Source organism: Fukomys damarensis, unplaced genomic scaffold (assembly GCF_012274545.1).
Source record: "Fukomys damarensis isolate Sample0158 unplaced genomic scaffold, DMR_v1.0_HiC HiC_scaffold_9, whole genome shotgun sequence".
Lineage (NCBI taxonomy): Eukaryota > Metazoa > Chordata > Mammalia > Rodentia > Bathyergidae > Fukomys > Fukomys damarensis.
Genome location: NW_022900921.1, coordinates 27286234 through 27302428, shown reverse-complemented (window position 1 = coordinate 27302428; position 16195 = coordinate 27286234). Strand labels below are relative to the sequence as shown.

Sequence of the window (16195 nt, the reverse complement as noted above, 5' to 3'; positions counted from 1 at the left end):
GGGGCAGGGGCAAGGGGAAAAAATGAGAATCAAGACCTATTATGTAAAGGTACAGAATCCCAATGATGAATGTAACTGTATTGTATACCTAGATTGTACCAATAAACTCAATAAAAAGAAAAAATAAAGTCCTGAGTATATGGTTTTAAAAAAATTACAGGTTTGTAGGAGTCCTTTTTCTTCCCCCTCACCACAAGAAGTCCAGTTAACTGCAGAATGAAAGGTTTAACTAGAATACTGCCACTTTTCAACATACTATTTTTTTTTTTCTTTTTGGTTTTTTGAGACAGGGTCTCACTATGTAGTTGAGACTGACCTGGAACTCACTATGTGGCCCAGGCTGGTCTCAAACTCACAATGATCCTCCTGCCTCAGCCTCCCAAGTGCTGGGATTATAGGCGTGCACCACCGCACCCGGCTTCAACATACTATTTGATTGAAGTAAAAACCCAAATGGATGCTAAAGCCATCAAGCAAAAAGTTGAATAGGATGGTCACAGTCTAAAAATTTCACCCACTTTTTACTTACTAGTAAAGGGAAAATAATGGAGAAGTCTTATAGATGCTACCTTGTCCCAAATGACAATGACTTTTTTTTTTTTTTTTTGGTAGTGGGTTTCACTAAGTCTCTAAGTTGCCCAGTCTGGGCTTGAACTGGAATCTTCCTACCCCAGCTTGCCAGAGTGCTGGAATTACAGGAAAGATATACTGTCATCTATTTGGTAATTGTGCCAATAAATTTTAACATGAATTTTGATCATGAGGAAACAATCACACAATTCCAATTATGGGACAGTCTACAAAACTATAGGCTGGGACTCTTAAAAAAAAGTCTTGTTATGAAAGACAAGTAAAATGTTAGATATTGGTGGTGCATTCCTATAATCCCAGCACTTGGAGGCTGAGGTGAGATTTCTCCAAGTTTGAGGCCAGTCTGGGCCTGGGTCAACCTGTCTCAGGATAAACAAAAACAAAAAACAAACAACAAAAAAAGAAAAAAGGAAGAAGCCAAAGCATTACTATAAGTATAACGCTTAATACTTGGCTAGAACCTAGCTCAAAACAAAACCAATCACCTGTATAGGATAATATGGGACAACATTAGATAATATTCTACCAAGAATCATTTTCTTGGGTGTGATGAACAGTGGATGGTTTGTAGGAGAGTATCCTTATCCTTAAGAAGTTTAAACTGAAGTCTTTAAGCAGAAATATGATGTGCTAACTTATTCTAAACTGTCTCAGGTCCCCCAACCAGAGGAAGGGGTGGAGCTGGGATTTAAAGTCAGACTTTCTGTCTTTAAATTCAGACCGTTCTTTAAAAAACATGTCTCCACAATAGCTTTCTCAGGGATCTAAGGGTTCTTTTACCTTCATGTGCCATTACTGAGTCAAAGTCAACTGTATCACAATCATGGGCAAGTATATTTACATGTACACATTTTCCTTAGTATTTGAGAATAATCTGCCGATGCTATATGTTCAATACTTTAGTACAACCAAGGAAAAGTGCTTTACTTAAGTGAATAAATTAGAATCCCGAGTAACTACTATTCATAATAATGTCCACCGTGATACCTCCCACACTATCTATTTGTGAGCAAGTCCATCTTACCTCCTAAAACATGTTGATAACTGGATAACAGAAACTGCAGATGCTCAACCAGCTCATCCCATGTCTGCCACTGGGTTTTATCAGACTGCAGAGATAGTAACAGTAATTGATAATGACTTCCTCAGTTAAAATTTTCACACAATTTTCAAGCCACTTTTTACATAATGCTCAAGCGGTTTCATTTTAAGCTAAAAATCTCATGGGAAGGATTAGGGAAAAGGTGTTCTAGGCTTAGAATTGAAGCAGGAAACAATGTACCTGGCACTTGAGCAGTGAGGTGGAATTATTCAGGAAATAGAGAGCCTGGGCCAGACACAGGGGCAGGCGTGTGGGCGTCTCACAACTGTGGAGGAATATGATTTCCAACACCTTGCAGCGCAGTAGGTGGCTTTCCATGGTTGTAAAGAACATCTCCCTGTGTGAAGAGGGACCATCACAATCACATTTCAAAGAACATATACCACAATTAACTATGAATGGTCTTTACATCTGTCCCAACCAAAAATAGCTGAAAGAAGGTATACAGTAGAGGCCTATGAACTCATAATGCCTATGGACAGGACAGAAATGGATTTGTTTATAAAGTAACAATTGCTGGGATAAGAGGAAAATCTTTGACATTTGAAAAAGACAAGTTTAGGACACAATAAAAAGACACGGTAGTATAAGAATTAGTCATGAGAATAAATATTTCTGAATGTTTGTAATGTACAACTACTGAAGAAGGAAAGTAAGATAAATAAAAGAAGGCATCACTCTAGTTGAACAGGGGCAAGAGGTACACAATGGTACTTAAAGGCGAGAGGCCACGTGTGCAGATATGTGGAGTGCTAACAGTGCTCCAACAATTCGCACAAGAGAACACATCCGGCCAGGGACTTCAGGGCAGGCGCTGATGACACGGTCTAGGGCAGTGGTGGCAACCTGTGGCAAACCTACGGCACGCATGTGGCAGCAGGCTGTTTGTATCACTGAGAGCTCTAAAAGGTTCGCCATCACTGGTCTAGGAGGAGCAAAGGAGGTTCAAGGCAGGAGGCATTTCAACGGAGGTAAAACAGACATCAGAGAAGTAAAGAAACACACAACTGTGGCATTGCAGCTTTTAAATTTCAGGGTCTGAGACTCGACAGTTCCAGAGAGACTCTTGTCCTTGACTTTGCCATTCTGTGGAGGGTTTCACAGCAATGGCGGGCTGAAGCACTTCTGTGACAAAACCTAAGCCGTGCATCAGGACAGTCAATCACACTCTTGTTCTAAAAGCAGTGAGCTCTCTAGAAAAGCCTGTGAATCTCAGATACACAGGGTGCATCTTTGGACTGCAGAAGATTTCTGGTTTGTCTGGTTGTCCTTGCCAGTTCTGAGACCCATAGCACTTTGGTAGGCAGACAGCTTGGGAACAGATGAGGAGATGGCAATGAGAACAGCGTGTCTTGCTTAGTCAACAAGCAAAAAAGCCAGACCCAGCACCAAAGATTTTTCTCCTACTGTTGTGAAATTCCAAGGGACAAGACAGATCAATGGGAATCAGGAGGATTAAATTGAACACTGGCTCAAATGGACTCATGTCTCAAGGCTGAGAGTTGAACAAATAGAAGTTCTAGCTTTTATACATTTTGTCAAAGGGGTGGTTTTTCTAGTGACCTAGCAAGTGAGTGTACCAGAACAGCACAAGGGCAGTTTTATAACTTTGCCTTGAAAGAAGACAGGGTCTTATGAATCATATAAGAACAAAGTATAATAAACCTTATTTACAGGATATAGTTAATTTTATCTGTACTAGAACAAGGAGTTACAGCTACAGGTGAGGGAGGATAATAGGGGTAGGGCGTGCCCAAGGCTGGGAAGGACTTCTTTTAAGTCCTGCTTCACTACATATCCTGCCTCAGCAGTTTTGCAATATTAGGAAAATTAGGGAATTCTCTGTATCACTGAATTTATAAAAATGAAAAATAGGGGGTACATTGTACACCTCTAGTCCCAGACTCTAACCCTGGACCCTGCACATTCTTGGCAAGTACATGCACTCTCACTGAAATGCAGACCTGGTCTCAAAAAAAAGTATTCATTTTTGTTTTCTTTTTCCACCTTACCTTTGTTTTGCCATACTAGATGTGTATTATTTGTGTAAAACATAGCTTTCTGTGTTTATTCAGAACGAATAAAGTTTTTGCTTCTTAGTATTCTTTTTTTTTGTACAGCGGACTGACTCCAAAGCCTCATGCATGCTAAGCAAATGCTCTACCACTGAGATACATCCCTATCCCTTATTTTATTTTTTGGTACCAGGGGTCAAACTCGGGACCACTGATCCAAGGTGGCGGCACCACTGAGTTAAATCCCTGGCACCCCCCTCATTTTGAGGCAGAGTCTCACTGAGTTGCCCAGGCTGGCCTCAAACTTATAATTCTCTTGCTTCTGGCTCCTAAATTATAGGCATGTGCTACCATGTCCAGTTTTGCTTTTTAGTACTCAAAAGTTTTAATAATCTTAAACATTTTTGAAAACTTTTATCTCTTTCTTTTCTGAAAGTTTATTTTCATATAAAGAACTTCACATTATTATAATTGAAGTTATTCCAAAAAAAAACAAAGGTTTTTTTTTTTTTTTTTTTTTTTTTTTTTTTTTTTTTTTTTTTTTTTTTTTTTTTTTTTTTTGAGTCAAAGTCTTGCTATGTAGTTCAGGCTGGCCTCGAACTTCTGGCCAATCTTCCTGCCTCAGCCTCCCAAGTGTTGGGATTACAGGTATGCGCAACCATGCCTGGCTCAAATTTTTCAGGTGTTGGACAACATCTACAAAGAACTGTTACTCTATTTTTTTTTCATACTGGGGATCGAACTCCGGCCCTTGCCCTTGAAAGGCAGCAAGGCACGCAGTGGAACCACTGAGTTAAATCCCCAGCCCAAGAACTGTTACAACTTGGACAAATCCCTAGAGAATTACCCTAAGTGAAAAAGCCAATCCCAAAAGTTTACATAATATATGATTCTATTTACATAGCATCCTTGAGAAGACAGAATTATAAAAATGGAGATTAATGATTGCCAGGGGTTAGGAAGGGACTAGGGTACAGAAGGAAAGTGGGTACACTAATTCTTGAAGAGATGGACATGTTTATCTCGGCATATGTCAATCACAACATCTTTTATTTATATGGTACCGGGGATTGAACTCAAGACCTTGCACTTGGGAGGCAGGCAGCGGAATCACTGAGTGAAATCCCTGGCCCCACAACATCGTTGCTGTCATGCTGTACTATAGTTCTGCAAAAAGTTAGCATTGGAGAAAATTGGGGAAAAAGTAAATGGGAACTTTCTGTGTTATTCCTTACAAATGCAAGTGAATCTATGTCATAATAAATTTGTAATAAAAAAGAGCTAAAAAGCCAACAGGAGAAAATGAAACAATAGAAAATGCTTGACTAACCCAACAAAAGCCAAAAAAGAAAAAACAAAAAACAAAAATTCAGTGAACAAGAACAAACAAGACAAATAGGAAACACAGCAAGACAATGGGTGTATTAGGTGTTAAGTCTTACATAACAAAGTACAAAGATAAGTCAGGAAATTAACAAACACATGCTAATATTTCAACCACAAACCTTAATCAAATTGTTATTCTTGCCTTAATATTATTCCTATCCCCTCCCCCAAAAATCCCAGATCATGCATAGCATTTAGTTGTCTGTTTTATTGATTTATTAAAGCTAAATCCCTGGCCCTAAAGAGTGGGTATTTAAGATAGGGTCATGCTATGAGCTCCAGACTGGGCTTCAACTGGTGATCTTTGTGCTTCTAAGTGCTTTGATTACAGCCATGCACCACCACACCTGGCCATGTGATGACAGGACAATTCCTCAATGTTACTGTTTTCATGATACTGATATTTTTGAATGCACAAGTCATTTTTTCATAGAATGTCTCTCATTTGAGATTTGTCAGATGTTTTCCTACAAACAAATCAAGGTTATACATTTTTAGAATAAAGATGCTTTGTTATTCTGTGTATCATATCAAGAGGCACACAGTGCCCATTTGTCCTGCTGCAATTAATTTTTATCACTTTATTAAGGCAGTGTCTCTATTTTACTGTTTTTACCTTGAGTATCTTATGAGGATATAAGTTGAGACTATGAAAGTATCTTGTTACCTATAAAATTTCACCATTTTAGTATCCATTCGCATCTAAATTATTATGATGATAGTTGCCAAACAATACTTTTTATCTTAACCCATCATTTCTAGTATTTCTAGTGGCTTTCTACTATAAGGAGAAAGGTTCCTTTTCTTCCTGTCAATATTGGAACAAACGGATTCCCTTTTCTTGACAGATTAAAATTTTCACTGTTAATATCATTTTGAGGTTCAAATTATCCCAGATTTGGTCAGTGGAAGCATCTTTAAGCTGACTCATGTGTCTTTAGACATTCTGAACATTCTTTGAATACTCTACTTTCTGACACAGGATGTTTCAGACTTATATTGTACTTTCTCTTCTTCTACATTGGAATCAGTCATTCCTCAAGGAACTTCAGTTTTTTTTTATTGTAAACTGGTATTCAGAAACAAAAATCTAAGTATGAGATATGCCCACTGAAACTACAGCGTAAGACTTCTATGCTGAGTGCACTAAGGTAGGAAAACATACATGAATACACATACGCACACATACACATATATGTTATATAAATAATAAGTGCACCCTTCATATGTCTACTTCTATTCCTACATTTATTCATACTTATTCGAACCCATAAGTTTATAATGATATCTCCAATTCCAATCCAGCACCACAGGGCTCCTTCTATTCTTTCCCCTTTTCATATGTGTAACCCTAGTCTCTCAGTGAGAAACACAGTTCTCATTATCTACAATACTGTATTTGTTTAATCCTAGAATATACACGATGGTTTTGGAATTGCTAACCATACCTCTGTGAAAAGAAAGCTAGAAACTTGAGTTCAATATTTATTTACAGTCAGGGCTGGGGATTTAGCTCAGTGGTTCTGCCACCTGCCTTGCAAGCACAAGGACCAGAGTTTGATCCCTAGTGCCAAACAAACAAACAAACAAAAAAAATCACAATACTTATTTACAGTCCAGTTTGTCTTTAGTATGAATGCATTTAGTCCAAATATTGTGTTATATATTGCTTGGACAGAGATGGAGAATAGATTAGTGGTTGTCAGGCACTGGGAGGACGGGTGGTTGTGGCTATAAAAGGGAAGCAGGGGCGATCCCTGTGCTGATGGAACAGCTGTGTCTTGACAGCAGTGGTGGTTACATAAATCTACACATAATAAACTGCATAGAGCTATACATCAACGGAGTGCATGCACAACAGAAGAAATCTGAATAAAGTCTCTTGGATTGCATAAATGTTAATATACTCTGTGATATGTATTATAGTTGTGGGAGATGCAATCACTGTGGAAAAATGGGGTAAAAGGTACATAATACTTCTAATAGTTTCTGCAACTTCTTGTAAATCCATAATTATTTAAAAATTAAGCTTTTAACAAGTTACTTGGGCTCATCACTCCCTTCCCATTTCAGTAATTTAAAATACAGTTAATTTATTTCTGTTGTTACCTGTTTTAAGCATACTTAAGAACTTCCTTGTTGATTTCTTCTGTTTCTTTCTTCTTTTTACGTATGCAACTTTAACAAAGTTTAAAAGTTGTAACTATACAAAAAGGCATACTCAAGGGCTGGGGATTTGCTCAGTGGTTTGATCCCTGGTACCAAAAAAAAAAAAAAAAATGGAAGAAGACATCCTCAAGAAAGGACTTATTTACCACCACTACCATTGTCTCCGTTACCACTCCCTGAGCAGTACCTTTTCCTTCTTCTATCCCATTCTCACCCATGCTCTTTACATAAACAATTTTATTGTTCTACGGCTTTTTTTCACAAATGATTATGTACTTTCAGATTTCTCTTTTTTTTGAGAGATACATAGATTTTTTTACTCATCTTTGTATTTTGCCTTTTTAAAAACAACAGTATATCTTGGAAATCAATTAGTAGAAAATGTCCTTTTATTTTTTAATTTTTATTTTTCTAAAACTGCATAGTACTCCATCATGCAGATATATAATAGATATTCAACCCACTGTCTTATGTTTGAGCATTTGGGTTCTTTCTACTATTTCCAACTAATTACAACCAATGCTATAGTGAATACCCTTGTGCATATGTATTTTCCTGTTCTTAGAAGTGTGACTTCAGGGTGAATTCTAGAAGCGAGGTTGCAGTGTCAAGAGGTAAAGGCACATTTAGTTCTGTTCCAAACTGCAAACTTTCCACTCATTAGGCTTGTATTATTTTTGCATTTCCAACAGCAATGAATTCTCAAAGCCTTACTAGTAGAGTATATTATTATTCTTTAAATTTTTTTACTTTTTAGGTAGGCAAGAAATAGTATTTCAGTGTAGTTTTATTTTTCCTTAAATAAGAATGAAATTAAACATTACAGGAAAATAAAATTACAGAATATTGTTCTTGTAAAAAAAAAATCCTTAACAAAATACTAACAACTGGAATCCATCAATATATAAAAAGGGTAACATGCAGCTAAGTAAGATTTTTACTCCAGGAATGCAAGTTGATTAAAATTTAAGAAGTTACAGGAATCAGTATAACTCCTCACACCAATAAAGAAGAAATATTATGCTAATTTCAACAGGTGTAGAATATATACTTGACAAATTACAACTATTCTTCAGAAAAACACTCAGTAAACCAGAAATGGAGAGAATTTCCTCAATCTGACAAAGAGCACCTATGAAACATCTATAGATAAATTTACATTTAATGGTCAGACTGAATGTTCTCTCCTTAAGATCAGAAGCAAGGCAAGAAAAAGAAGGAAAGGCATATATATTTAAAAGGAAGACATTAGACTTTTTTATTGCAGATAACATAACTGTAATATGTAGAAAATCCTTAAAAAAACAGAAAAATCTACTAGAATAAAGGAATTTATCAAGGTTGCAGTTTTTCAATACATTACCAATAAGCCACTGAGAAATGACAACTTATGCAGATGAATGCATTTGCCAAGACTCACTGAATGATAATTTTGTAAATTATTTACATAATTGTATGTAAATTATATCTAGATTTAAAATTAAATTAAAAAACAAAGTATCTTCTAGTAAAATAGGGGAGGGGGGCCAATTTATCCTTTCTGAGAGAGTTTGAGAGTAGGGCCAGGTTTTATTTTTTTGTCTATTTTAAATCTAAATTTGAAAGATGTTATTTGCCAAATAGATATGAGGAAAATTCAGTGTCCATTTAGGGTATCTTGACTTTTCCCAAAAATTATGTCTTATTTGCAAGTAATAGCAATTAGTTGGGAATCTCAGATGGTCAAAGATACATAAAGGATTCATTTCTTCCTTTTTAAACTATAGTTTAGGTCTCCCTCCCCACCTTCCCCCTTTCCCTCTCTCTCTCTTTTTTTTTTTTTTTTTTTTTTTTGCAGTACCAATGACTGAACTCAGGACCTTGTGCTTGCAAGGCAGGCGTGGTGACACTGAGCTAAATCCCCAGCCTAAGGCTTTTCTCTTGAAATTCTGCTTTTAGCAGCAATACAGATAGAAAACATAATTTATGAAAAATGACCTAGAAGTCTCTTTCTTTTTAATGAAAAAACAAAAACAAAAACAAACTGGACTCACCTCTGACTCCTCTGAGGTATATCCAGTACAAACCCAAACATCATCTCGGCAATTTTATTGGAGCTGCAGGTGGGAGTCCTGTCCACCTCCACAGCTATGGACAGCATCCTCTGAAGCTGGCATACAATCCTGAGTCCAGAACAAAGGACACAAGTAAGTGGGAAGGCCAGGCACAAGGTCCCTTGTGACTGCGAGGAGATCCCTACAAGTGTACAAGAATACAGACAACTAAAGGATTTTGTAAAGCACACACTAGATCAGGAAAGAACTTACTCAAGACAGGAGCGCACTTCCATTTAGCAATTTTACCCACCTGAATCCCTTTTGCCAGATCATACTATCTGAACCTCTCAGAACCTCAGGGTAAGCTGCAAAAGCAAGTTGCTTTTAAACTAAAAAATAGAACCATATAATTTAAAGGATCCAGAAAACTTTAAGGACTACCTATAATCTAACCTTTTCCTCTTTTGTAAGTGAAGAAAACCAGGTCCAAAATGAATAAAAATTTATTTGATATTGGAGTAATTATATATCTGCCATATAATTTTCTCCCTTCAACTGGTTCCTTTACAGTACAGTACTTTCTTACTACATACAATCTCGGAACTTCCACTGTTGGAACCTGACTCCTCCCATCAGACCTGACTGTGGTTAGAGACAGCCTGACATAGCTTTAGGAATCTGGGCAATACCTCAAAAAGGTAAGCCAGCCTGATGCCAGCCTTTTCTAATATGTATTAACTGTGACAGAAGAAAGGTTTTATTTTAAGAAAATCCACAGCTAGTGACACAATAGGTAGGTAAAGTACTTTGGCACAAATTTTGGCTCTTTAGTGATAAGCTGTTCAATCTTCAACAAATTACTAAATTGTTCTGAGTCCAGGTCTGTTTACCTATTAAAAGGGAGAATATTATCATCTATTTCATAAAGTTGTAAGAGACGTGAAAAGTATTTGACAGATAGCTACTCAATGACGGTAAATATTAACATCTATAATTATTGCTGATAAGATCATGCTACAATGAACTTTTAGGGGGTCCTATTGTTATTTCTATTAATATTTACTTACAAATTTAATTACATTAGATGAGGTTACCTTCCACTAAAGAAACCATGTCTGCTTCCCCTTGGGTCCATAAATGGAGACTCTGGGGTAACCCAACTTTAGGCTCTTCCCCAATATGCCCAATGCTTCATTGTTCTAAAACAGTCCCCCTTTGAATAAGACTGTCTCCGAAATTAGTTGAAAACTACAGTTCTAATATAAAAAATCAGGTTGATCTAATTACATTATTTAGTTGCCATATGTGAATTTAGGGGCAAAGGCTATATTTGAAATGTCAAGAATGACTGCCTTTTACCAGTAAAATAGACATAAAATTCTAGATTACTTGTGTTAGGAAAGCCCTCGCCTCTTAAATATTAGTGTCTCTCAAAAAATACCAGGTCCACTTTCAACTTCCCCCCAACAAAAAAAATTTCCATGAATGTTTTACAATGCAGTCTGAAGTAACAGAACCTGCCCTGGTCTGAGCCAGGTTGAACTATTTTTCTATGAGGGAAAAGGGAGTGAAGCATAGGTTCCTGAGCATTAGAAAGCTGCTGGAACTCCCACTACCTACCACTCCTCTAAGTCAGCAGATACCTACAGCAGTGAGTAGCCACAGTACCTGAATCCAGGAATATGGCAGAGTCCTCTAGCTTTTGTTTCATTTCTATATTGTGAACTTGTATTTAGCTGGTGAAATTTCTTTTTCTTTCTTTTTTTTTTTTTTAGTACAGGGAATTGAATTCAGTATCTCTGCACTGAGCTACATCTCAAGCCATTTTTATTTTTTGACAGTGGACTCAAACTTGTGATCCTCCTGCCTTAGCCTCTCACAGTATATATATATACAGTATATATATATATATATATACTGTATATATAGCTGGCATTATAGATGTGTGCCATTATATCTGGCCATTTTGGCTTTTCTTCTACCTTAAGAATTAGAAATTTAGCCTTTAGTTAAGTCTTAAATAAGGATCATTCTAAGTTGCAAGAGCTTGTTAATTATGGGGAAGCTGCTCTTTTGGGACTGGTGTTATTCTCTAAATCACTAAGTCCCAGTAATCCCAGGAAACACCACTGTGCCTGTCCCTTACAGTTGATTGGTGTTCTTGGTTAGGTTAGGCTCGGGAGCAGGGTGGCCACTGCTGGCTTTCAAAAGTCCCCTTCTGGAAGAAGTTTGGTTGCCACTTGGGTTTGAAGTTGATCCATCTTCAGTTACTGCTTTGACCAGCCACTTGATAACATCTCTGCAATGGAAAAAAGATGAGAGAAAAAAGGTTTTAACTTCTGTTATATTTATAATGCTCAGGACTGTAGCCTTCACCTGGGATACCAGGTCCATAGATTTCTTCAATGGCAACAAAGGGGGCTTTAGTCTATTTTCAATATTTAAACAAGTCTTATGAAAATCCCATATTTAATTACAGCATTGCCATCAAAGCTATCTAAAATATTAACATTTCTCTTTGACTTGTAATTACTGTGTCTGGGGTCAAAGAATACAATCTGTGGCTTCCTGGCCAGGAACATTTCCAAACTAGGTGGGGAGTTGGACTGGATGATTATGTAAGTTCTTGTCAGTTTTCTACTATCAGGTGTCATCTACTAACGCTAATAACTGAGATTTAATGAATGTGCAACGGAGTCATAACTCATAAAGAGCTTAGACTCTATAAGGCAGTAACATCTCTTACAGTCAAAATTACTCTTTTTTGATACTGGGGATCAAAGTTGTGCTTGCAAGATGGGTACAGAGCCACTGAGCTAAATCCCCAGCCTTCAAAATTACTTTTGATGATCACTTAGGTAGTCAAGATAAAAATGGTGGACTGAATGCACACGCCTAATTTGCTCACTCTTAAGACCCCAGTGATATTATAGCAAATGATTTTTTAAAAAAAGTATCCACAAGGAAGAGACAAAACAGCAGCAGTGAAATTTTGGAAGATAAAAGTCAAATGAAAGTATCAGCTACTACGTAATTTTACAGAGCAGTCAAAATAAGTAAGTTACAGCAACAAGCAATATGGCCAAATCTTTATAAAACATCACATGAAAAATGAAAGTTTCAATTAATTAAATACAGCACACTGCCTTTTATTAAAAATTTTTTTTGTTTTTGTGTTTGGTCCTGGGGAAATGAAATGAAAGATACTGACTGAAGGTAACCATTAACTAAACAAATAAGCCAAATGTGTAATGTTTTAAGGATAATGTGTAATCCTAGTCTGTGACTTTGGCAAAGGGATAAATTTTAGTTGATTTAGCAGAATGGATAAAGCTGAATCTTTGGCTAGCAACAGAGAAGAGTAATCCTATTTAATCCTAGTTATAGAAAAAAGGAAGAAAGAAAAAAATGTTCAGTAAGCTCTGCCAATGGCAGTACAAGGTTTCTCTGATGAAAGAGTAAACAGGGGTAAGTTAAAATCAGTAGAATGGCCGGAAAGAAGTTTAAAAATTTACACCCCTTGAACCTCTTCTCCAGCCCAATGGACTACAGGTTACCTTTGTGGAGAGGTTAAGACAGAGGGTCTCTGGTCTGGGACACAGGATACAATGTAGAGGCACAGGCACCAAAGCAAAGAAGGAAACTGCAATACATGCATGATGAATGCAGAGACCCATGTCATTTTTCCTCACACCTCTCTTCTAAAATCCTGGCATCCTGGTCTTTATCTTTTGTGTAAGAGAATGAAAGTCTTCTCTGGAAAACCCAACCAGTCCAAAGAGAGAAGATCTGAAGACAATAACATGGAGATTTTCTAAGAAGTGGGAAACCAGTTCCACCTATGGGAAAATGCAGAAATGACAAGTCCTCCCATGTCCTCAGAACTTTCATCATCTTTTGAGTCTCTAATTTTTCACCATGGTAACATCGATTACCAAAAAGCTCAGCAGACATCTGGAAAGCTTCATCTTTTTTTATGTTGTTGTTTTTTGTTTTGAGACAGGGTCTCACTATGTAGTTGAGGCTGACCTGGAACTCACTATGAATCCCAGGCTGGTCTCCAACTCACAGTGATCCTCCTGCCTCAGCCTCCTGAGTGCTGGGATTACAGGCATGCGCCACCACACCCAGCTGGAAAGCTTCTAACATCAAATAGCCAACACCAACCTCTCCCCCACACACAAAAAAAAAAAAACTTGGAGAAAATGGATATTATGGAGATAATCAGAAAATAAACAAAACCAAAAATCCATCATCATCAAGGATATGAGATGGCATGAGTCCAGCGAAGCAGAAAACAAGGCAGTACACTATTTGTTGATTTTTAACAAGGACTATGTGGGGCAGGGGAGAGCTATTGAAAATGAGAAACAACAAAAATGAAAAGTCCTATTTTCCAGAAATGAAAGATTATTTATCTAGATGGAAATGGCCCAAAGAATGCTGAACAGAAAAAATAAATATAGACAATAAACATATGGAACAAAAAGAGGATTTTACAAACTTCCAGAGGAAAAAACCAGAACATATATGAAAAAATCAGTAATCAAAATAGCTTATGACTTCTTAAGTGGAAGCTGGAAGTCATATAAGAGACAAACTGTCCTCTCTCTCCCACCAAAATTCCTGTTTGAAGTGTAATTTACATAGAATAGGTTATACAGGTTTTATCTGATGAGTTTAGATAAATATATGGATACACTAATGCAATCACCTGTCAATCTAGGATCCATGTCTTTTTTATTCTCATTGAGTTTATTGGTACATTTTAGGTATACAGTACAGTTACATTCATCATTGGGATCTTGTACCCTTACATGACAGGTCTTGGTTCTCATTTTTTCCCCATACCTCTGACCTCCCTTCACCCCCTACTCCCTTCCCTATTTACAAAAGCTTTATTTCCATTTTTTCGTAGTATCCATATCTTAATGAATCAAACAGCTTATTTAAATTGGGCACGGTGGCACACATTCATAATCTTAGCACTCTGGGGGGCTGAGGCAGGAAGATCACAAGGTTGAGTTCAGCTTGAACAATTAACTGATTAAGAGAAACCCTGTCTAAAAAAAAAAAAAAAAAATTCTGGGGTGACTCAGCTGGAACAAATGAATTCTTCTTCATTGCTTCAGCACAAAACAGAATACCTGACTGGGATTTGAAGGCTGTAAACATCCCCCTAAAGAGTTCAAGGCCAGCCTGGGCTGCAAAGTGAGTTCAAGGACAGCCTCAACTACATAATGAGACCCTGTCTCAAAAAACCAAAGAAACAGGAAACTGTCCCCTTGAAATCCCTTCTTTTAGCTTCTGTGTCATCAGAGCTTCTAGCACAGACTCTTTAGCCTCCAGTGCAGGCCCTTCGGCCTCCTGACATGGACTCATACAGGATGCTACACTGAGCTCCAGGACTTTGGATCCTTCAGATCTCAGCACATAGACCTTTTGCACTTTTCCACACCTGACTGTGCAGTTAAGTCTACAGAAATATATTCTCTTTTTAGAATATGAAGCCCGGGCCCTCCTTCTTCCCCCTGGAGACAGAGTCAACAATACATGAACGAAATACATTTCCTTTGTGAGAAATCCAGGACCAGTTTAAGAGGGTCCACCTGCCAGATGAGCACAGAACCAGAGGCATCAAATTTGGGAAGGAAATTCATGGGATTCTCTTGCAACAGTCTTTCCCCCAAGTATGGAGCCTTTTGATTGGGAGGAAATTCTAAGCTTCTAGATTCTCCACAAGAATCCAAGAAAAAGAGGACACCAGACCCTGCATCCAACAATGCCTCTTTTCTGGGGGTTTGCCCAAGGGACTGGCTTCTGTCTTATGGTGCTAGAACATGATGGGGCCCAACACACAAGGTTCCTGGAGGCCACTGAGAATAGAAGTTCAAGAGTGTGATGCTGCTTCAGAGGACCAGGGTGTGGCAGACCACAGGGACAGCAAGAGATTATAAACTGAGGAAAGAAACTTGAAAACCTTTGATTGGGAATCTACATATAGAACTCAGAGGGCACATCCATGGGAATGGTTTGAGAAGCCCCCAAAACTCAAACAGGGCTGATTGGTGAAGCTCCTTCCCTGTATGAAGCTAGTCTTCAAAGACTGGGAGAAGGGGCTGTTCTCCAAGTGAGTAGATACCAAAAAAGAGCAAGAAGAAACACTGGGAAAAAATGGCCCAATTATAGGAATAAAAGTAATCTGCAGAATTTTATCCTAAAAAATGGAAATATGTGAACCCTAAATAACTATCAAAAAATGCTTAATGAGTTCAAAAAAACTATACATAAAATTAGAATTTCAACCAACAGGAATGTAAAAATGAAGCAACCAGAAATTTTGGAGTTGAAGCTGAACAATACAGTAAATTTAAAAATTCAGTAGAGGAGTGCAGAAAGAAGCCCACAGACTGAAAGTGAAAAGATAGAAAACAATTCTCCATGTGACAGGAGCCCAGAAAAAAACAGGGGTAGCAATCTTATTTGCAGACAAAGTAAATTTCAAACCAAAACTGATTCTAGTATTATCGATGTAGGACGGTACTGTATCATACCTCTATGAATGTAAAATATCTTATACCTGCTTTATGATACATAGTAGGGACCATGCTTTATCAGAGTTACATTTAATGATATTACTCTAGAATGTTCTCTTTCCAGATGATGATTAAGGTGCTAATAAAATAAAAATGGTCCCAGGTACCACAACAGCAACACAACTTTGCTGTTTTCTGGATATTATTCTTTTCTCTGTTTTTTTGTTTTGTTTTGTTTTAAATGGAATGTGCCGAATGTCTATAATTTTGTTCAGATGACTGTAGAACCTGGAAAAGCTGTTGCTGCCATTGATGTATAACATACTATTAGTCTTTTTATATTAATACAAATATATATAC

The 16195-nt window shown here is 37.3% G+C and overlaps 1 protein-coding gene across 3 annotated transcripts in view; it reads right to left on the bottom strand.

The window, feature by feature from the left end:
• The window catches only part of Simc1 (SUMO interacting motifs containing 1), a 54894-nt gene that overhangs the window by 5000 nt on the left and 33699 nt on the right, over positions 1 to 16195 (bottom strand). For 2 of the 3 annotated variants that reach the window (XM_010622132.3, XM_010622131.3), the window contains exons 6-9: positions 11446 to 11598; positions 9297 to 9425; positions 1874 to 2030; positions 1616 to 1700 (exon numbers count right to left, since the gene is read on the bottom strand). In XM_010622132.3, the coding sequence (XP_010620434.1) occupies positions 1616 to 1700; positions 1874 to 2030; positions 9297 to 9425; positions 11446 to 11598 (524 nt within the window). Of the gene's footprint in view, positions 1 to 1615; positions 1701 to 1873; positions 2031 to 7203; positions 7350 to 9296; positions 9426 to 11445; positions 11599 to 16195 lie in introns of those variants that run through there. The other variant, XR_779804.3, reaches the window with a different exon arrangement.